General features: G+C 45.4%; 1 protein-coding gene across 1 annotated transcript in view; it reads right to left on the bottom strand.

Annotated features, from left to right (window-relative positions):
* Positions 1-3,346: 3,346 nt before the first annotated feature.
* LOC138959372 (keratin-associated protein 6-2-like) overlaps positions 3,347-7,500 on the bottom strand; it is a 4,597-nt gene continuing 443 nt past the window's right edge. The window contains exons 2-3 of the mRNA XM_070330852.1: positions 3,706-3,956; positions 3,347-3,460 (exon numbers count right to left, since the gene is read on the bottom strand). Of these exons, the coding sequence (XP_070186953.1) occupies positions 3,441-3,460; positions 3,706-3,949 (264 nt within the window). The 5' untranslated portion in view covers positions 3,950-3,956 and the 3' untranslated portion in view covers positions 3,347-3,440. The remainder of the gene's footprint in view (positions 3,461-3,705; positions 3,957-7,500) is intronic.

The following is a 7,500-nucleotide window of genomic DNA, read 5'->3' as shown; positions in this document are numbered from 1 at the left end:
ACAGATAGAGAGACACAGACAGACAGACAGATAGAGAGACACAGACAGACAGACAGATAGAGAGACACAGGCAGACAGACAGATAGAGAGACACAGACAAACAGATAGAGAGACACAGACAGACAGACAGACAGATAGAGAGACACAGACAGACAGACAGATAGAGAGACACAGACAGACAGACAGATAGAGAGACACAGACAGACAGACAGATAGAGAGACACAGACAGACAGACAGACAGACAGATAGAGAGACACAGACAGATAGAGAGACACAGACAGACAGATAGAGAGACACAGACATACAGACAGATAGAGAGACACAGACAGACAGACAGATAGAGAGACACAGACAGACAGACAGATAGAGAGACACAGACAGACAGACAGACAGACAGATAGAGAGACACAGACAGACAGACAGATAGAGAGACACAGACAGACAGACAGATAGAGAGACACAGACAGACAGACAGATAGAGAGACACAGACAGACAGACAGATAGAGAGACACAGACAGACAGACAGACAGACAGATAGAGAGACACAGACAGACAGACAGATAGAGAGACACAGACAGACAGACAGATAGAGAGACACAGACAGACAGACAGATAGAGAGACACAGACAGACAGACAGATAGAGAGACACAGACAGACAGACAGATAGAGAGACACAGACAGACAGACAGATAGAGAGACACAGACAGACAGATAGAGAGACACAGACAGACAGACAGATAGAGAGACACAGACAGACAGACAGATAGAGAGACACAGACAGATAGAGAGACACAGACAGAAAGATAGATAGAGAGACACAGACAGACAGACAGATAGAGAGACACAGACAGATAGACAGATAGAGAGACACAGACAGACAGACAGATAGAGAGACACAGACAGACAGATAGAGAGACACAGACAGACAGACAGATAGAGAGACACAGACAGACAGATAGAGACACAGATAGAGAGACACAGACAGACAGAGAGACACAGACAGACAGATAGAGAGACACAGACAGACAGACAGATAGAGAGACACAGACAGACAGACAGATAGAGAGACAGACAGACAGACAGATAGACAGATAGAGAGACACAGACAGACAGACAGACAGACAGATAGAGAGACACAGACAGACAGACAGATAGAGAGACCGACAGACAGATAGGCAGACAGACAGATAGAGAGACACAGACAGACAGACAGATAGAGAGACCGACAGACAGATAGGCAGACAGACAGATAGAGAGACACAGACAGACAGACAGATAGAGAGACCGACAGACAGATAAGCAGACAGACAGATAGGCAGACAGACAGATAGAGAGACACAGACAGACAGACAGATAGAGAGACATAGACAGACAGACAGATAGAGAGACCGACAGACAGACAGATAGAGAGACACAGACAGACAGACAGATAGAGAGACCGACAGACAGATAAGCAGACAGACAGATAGGCAGACAGACAAATAGGCAGACAGACAGACAGACAAACAGACAGAAAGACAGACGGACAGACAGGCAGACAGACATATATATATACACAGACAGGCAGACAGACAGACAGATAGATCAGCAGATAGGCAGACAGACAGGCAGGCAGACAGACAGATAGGCAGATAAAAAGACAGACAGACAGGCAGACAGATATACTGACAGATATACTGTCAGACAGTCACTCAGACAGACACACACACAGACAGGCAGACATACAGACAGACGGACACACAGACAGACAGACAGACAGACAAACAGACAGAAAGATGTTACGAAGCGGTTTACTCGTATTTTTGGTAATGTGTATTGTAGTAAATAGAATAGACTATAGCGATGGTCAGACATTGGAAAGGGCTATAGGCTGCATACCGTCACGTTGACCGCAGTTGAACCTTTGTGTAACTGACAAGGTTTTTCACGTGCAAGTAATGCAGGCGACAGCTCACTGGCAATGTCATAGCAAGAACGACTGTAAAATCAGTCGCCGTCAAGGAGCCCAGCTCGACTCATGTTTTTCGTAACACTTTAGCAGACGGGCTCCTGTTTTAGGTATCTGACTGAAGAAGGATGAAGACTGACGAACTTTCCCTATCAGCTTACATGATATCTTCCATTTTCATATTCATGCCAGGCCGGCGACTGTACTAAATGTTGGCTTTTCACTCTTTTGAGGTATGTTTGAAACCGGTTATATTTTCATGTCATGTTGTCGTATGTGAGGAGTGACTGGTTCTGTGTTTAACGTTATTGTGTAGGCCTAAGCTATTGTGCTACACTGCTTAAACATGTGAGGGTTTTACGTAACGTTTTCTTGGCTTTAGAAAACAGGAATTAACGTGTAAATAATTATATTGGCTCGTGCAGCTTAATATGTTGGACGAGTGAGTATTTTTATTGTGCGAGTGAAAGAAACTAACGACAAGTTGACTTATGGACTATAAACTTTACAGTGTTCCAACTGGGGGGTTTTCATCGCCGGAGGCTGAACTGAACCAGTCAACTGCGGCTTGGTGTACATGACCATGGCATGGAGAGCTGGCAGGGTTCTACAGTTAGCCGCCGAGACGAACTGGAAGGATCAAGGACTACATCAAGCAATGGTTGCGGTGTCGTGAGGACTGGTGCACCCTTGTCAGTCGTCTGAAGGACTTACAGCCATACCAACATCTTGAAAGCCGAAAGATGGCAGTAGGGTAACGTACAGTAGAATATCTATTCGTCTTACCTGTTAAGCTGCTTTGTTTGAGCCAAAAGGTGTCTGCGTCTTGGACTGTAGAGTTTCTTGCGGTGTTGTCGGCCTAGGGTACTGGTCGAAGCCCGGAAATGATTTTGTGATGTAAAAAGCTTTGTAAACAATAAGAATTAGTCTTGGCAGTGTCGGATCCATTTAACACCAGGTTTTTGCGTGTGTGAGTGCGTGTGCGCTTGTGCCTTGTAAGCTACTGTAGCGGACAACTGTTCAGATTACATTCAAGCTTGTAAACAAATACTAAATTTATAGAGTTGTGTAGAGGCATTTATGATTGTCTAGAAACCGGCCAATAAAGGACCATAACATCTGGCGCAATAAGGGCTATACCACTCCATAACAAAAGACAGACAGGCATACGGACAGACTGACAGATTTACTGACAGACAGTCACTCAGACACGCTCACAGACACACACAGACAGACAGACAGACAGACAGACACACACACACACACACACACATACACACACACACACACACACAGACGGACACACAGACAGTCAGTCAGACAGACAGACAGACAAACAGGGAGACAACCTCTCCTTCCTTTCACCTCAACGATAAACTCAGTAAGACGATTACGTTAAGACGCCATCTTTTTTATTGGCAAAATCATCTCACAGTCATAGACTAGAGGAGCCAGAGAGTGAAGAAACGGGGTTCTGTCGGAGTGGTGGTTAGTAATAGCTGCCGTAGCCTGCAAATAGCAAACGTTATCTTTATTGTCTTTCTTGTTTAGAGAGAGATATATATAGAGAGACAGACAGTCAGACAGACAGACAGAGAATTTTCCGGCATTTCATCGTTTTTCGTATGTGTGTGTAACTAAAAGCCCTGACGGGTGTGTGTGTGTGTGTGTGTATGTGTGTGTGTGTTTGTGTGTGTGTTTGTGTGTGTGTGTGTGTGTGTGTGTGTTTGTGTGACCACTGAATTAATACTTACCGATTCCTTTGCCAAATCCGAATCCGTTGCCATATAATCCGATTCCGTTGCCATATCCGAATCCGTGGCCATATCCGAATCCGTGGCCAAGTCCGAATCCGTGGCCAAGTCCGATTCCTCTGCCGAAGCCTCCGTAGTTCCCGTATCCGCCGATGGGGAAGCCATAGCCCCCGCCGAGGTAGCCGAAGGCAGAGGTGACGGCGGCCAGAGCCATCAACATGAGCAGTGCAGCGACGACCTTCATCTTGGATCTGGAATCAACCACAGCGGGATGAGAGGCCGAGACGTCGGTAGGGACACGCACTTTGTGTTAGTCTACATACAGTTTATATTACCGAGGCGAAACGAGAGAGAGAGGGAGAGGGAGAGGGAGAGGGAGAGAGAATTGAATTGAATTGAATTGAACTTTATTTAACAAGGATTAAGATTTAAGGCTACGCCTTTTCTTACAATCTGTCCTTGGGACGCACAGACACACAATGATAAAATTGAAAAATTAAAAAGTTAAAAAGTTTACCAACAAAAGGAGGTCAGAAAACTTAAGCACGTGATGATAAAGATGACGATGACGATGATGATGATGATGATGATGATGAAGATGAGGCATGAAGAACATACATATGTGGTTGTTCATAAAATCAAATGCGAGAGAGAGAGAGAGAGAGAGAGAGAGAGAGAGAGGAGGGGGAGGGAGGGAGGGGAAGAAGAGAAAGAGTGTGTGTGTGTGTATGTATGGTATGTGTGTGTGTGTGTATGTATGGTATGTGTGTATGTGTGTGTGTGTGTGTGTTTGTGTGTGTGTCGGGTCTGTGTGTGAAAGAGAGAGAGAAATATGGTAGTCGGGTCACTCAAGATGACTCAATATAATTAAGCTGCTAGGAATAGTCAAAGTAAGGTGACTCAGTACTGCTAGAATCAGCGAACAAATGTATCAACAATTAAGAATCGGTGACAGATAGTGAGAGGCCAAATAAGACAGCAGTCCATCTTGTTTCTTCGTTCTTTCCTCTAGATATCAAACTTAAATTGGAAGTGTTATTGTGAGCCCATGGAAGTGGCTTGAGAAAGTAAAATATTGCAGACATGGAGAATACTACATGGCTTGCTGTGTCGTACCAGATTTACACGAGTTGCTTTTTTTAAATATTGGACTGCGAGCGAAAGCCTTTGAGGCCTCGGTCGATAAAGATGAACCAGAAGACGATATGCTCCCCGCTGGGTGTGTCCCCGCTGGGTGTGTCCCCGCTGGGTGTGTCCCCGCTGGGTGTGCCTTGTCGATTCCTGGACTTGATATAACACAAGCTAAACAAGGGGATCAGCATCTTCTCTGCAGAGTTATTTGCTATCTACATGGCCTGCACACTGATAAACGATCTGCCAACCCCACCTCTGGGGGTGGTCATCCTTACGGACTCAAAATCCTCGTTGCAAGCACTTGCATATGGCACCAAGAACAGAGGAGAGATGCAAACTGAAATTCATTTCTTAGCCCACCAAATTATGACAAAAGGAACAGACTTTTCCCTCATGTGGCTGCCATCCCACACAGGAATCCGGGGAAATGAAATGGCGGACAGAGCAGCAAAAGCAGCGGCTATGTCAACCATGCCAGTGACAGACATTCGGCTCTCCTGCCAGCAAGCCAAACTGCTGCTAGCCAAGCTAAAATGAGAGGAAAGAGAGCAGACACTGTCACAAACATGTGAAGAGAGAGGATGGATACACCTCCCCTACAATAGGAAAGGGCACCACCTCCCACCCCCCACCCCCCGAGACCCATGAGCCTGTTGCGTCGCTTGCGCACGGTCAGCAGCCGCATCTACTGGGACAAGGTAGTCTGTCAGTGTGGCAAGACTGGACACCTCACACACGTGTTTGAAGGTTGTGACACTCTCAAGGAAGAGATGTCTAGTCTCATCCGCTACAGAAGGGAGAATGCTCTCAGTCTGGGAGACTTTCTCCGCCCACACCCATCACTCGGAGAGAAACCGATGATGGTCTTGGTCACCAATCTGTTCACCTCAACTGTTGCGAGCTGGTTCTAGTGTGCTTGCAGCAGACCCAGCACAGCACAGATCCACTTCTGGAATCTTAAGCTAAATGTGTCCCAAGACACACATTTTGTAGTCCTGGCATCCTGAAAGGCAGAGGCCCCAACCTACAGGTTTGCTTCCATACCAAAAACGCCTGCAGACACGGGAACTTGGGAGCAGAGGCAACAGCTCCGCTTGAACCTCAGAAACCAAATGTGCCTCCAGACATACAGATCCCTTAGACGGCCGAGGCTGTGGCCTCTAAGGTTCTCTTGTACCAAACCGCCTCCTGACTCTGCATCAGATTGCTTGCGCTGGCATCTGCTTACATAGACCCACATTAAGTCACCACCGAGTGGTAGACACAAACGACATTTGGTAGCACTGACTGCCAGCTTCACGGTAATGCGTACCCCTAGCGCGGCTCTGCTTGGGTGGGAATGTTCTGAGCTCTCCATGGAACTTCTTGACCCCAACAAATTGGCTGGGGGGGGGGGGGGGGGGGGGGGGGGGAGTTTGCCCAGTCGGTAGAGGCGCTGGCTTTAAAAATTTCATTCGCTGTATTCACCCTCTCCGGATAACTTGCACATGTCAAAACAGTTGCAGAAAAACAAACCTCAAAACCGTTAGGCTTTTTCTCTTTTTAACATAGACGGGGAATCGAGACGACGGTCGTGGTGCATGTGTGTGTGTGCGTGCAGAGCGATTCAGAGAAAACAACTGGACCGATCTTCATGAAAATTAACATGAGAGTTCCTGGGTTAGGGTTAGGGTTAGGGTTACGTTTTTTCGTTTTTCCGATAAATATTTTTGATGACATCATATCCGGCGTTTAGTGAAAGTTGAGGCTGCACTGTCACGCCCTCATTTTTTAACCAAATTTATAGAAATTTTGGTCAAGCAATCTTCGACGACATCCGGACTATGGGATTGCATTTCAGCTTGGAAGCTTAAAAATTAGTTAATTAGTTTGCTCATTAAAGTTGTCATTAAAATCGATTTTGCAGAAACAGATTGCATTGTATTCTTCATCTTCTCTTGAATTCAAAAATATATACATATATTATGTTTACTCTACAAATGTGCTCAGAATGAAAGAAAATAGGTTCAGTAAGTACTACTGTCGCATGCTTCGCGGAGACGAGCGTGACCCGTCTCGGTCTTTGGTTAGCCGAGACTATCTGAAGGTAGTCTCGGTGATGACTGGCTTCTGGTGCTGATCTTTAAAATTTGGTAACGACTGATGTTTTTATATCGCTTCACGCGACTTGTTTTCACTGTTGGCAGCGTTCACTCTAAATTTGCCGCCTAAAACGGACTCGTTTCTGTCCACAGCCAAAGCTGTTATCACACAAAACTTGCCATTTATGACAGCTAAGACCGTATTTGTTAAATTTTTGCAGTGTTGACCCCGAGTTTCTATTGCAAACAAAAAATAATAGCAAAATATCAAAGTATGTGTGTGTCCCCTAATATGGACCACCTTTAACAAATCGAAGAAAATAAAAGCTAAAGGCTGTTTTTATTAATTCATTAAAAAGCTTGCTGAAAATAACTTATAACTAGCCCTCGAGATTTAAAAAAAATATTCCAACAATTGTTAGGCGAAGAACCGTGGAAATGTTTAGTGTTGCACGCATTTTCTGTCATTTCCGTGGCAGCACCGGTATTGGCAGTCAAAAGAGACATGAATTGTAGCAAGAAACCAGCCAAGGATTATACACATTATCTTCCCTATTTCAAGAAATTTGTGTAAACGCAA

Source organism: Littorina saxatilis, linkage group LG1 (assembly GCF_037325665.1).
Source record: "Littorina saxatilis isolate snail1 linkage group LG1, US_GU_Lsax_2.0, whole genome shotgun sequence".
Lineage (NCBI taxonomy): Eukaryota > Metazoa > Mollusca > Gastropoda > Littorinimorpha > Littorinidae > Littorina > Littorina saxatilis.
The sequence above is the reverse complement of the archived record's forward strand: the minus strand, read 5'-3'. Positions and strand labels throughout refer to the sequence as shown.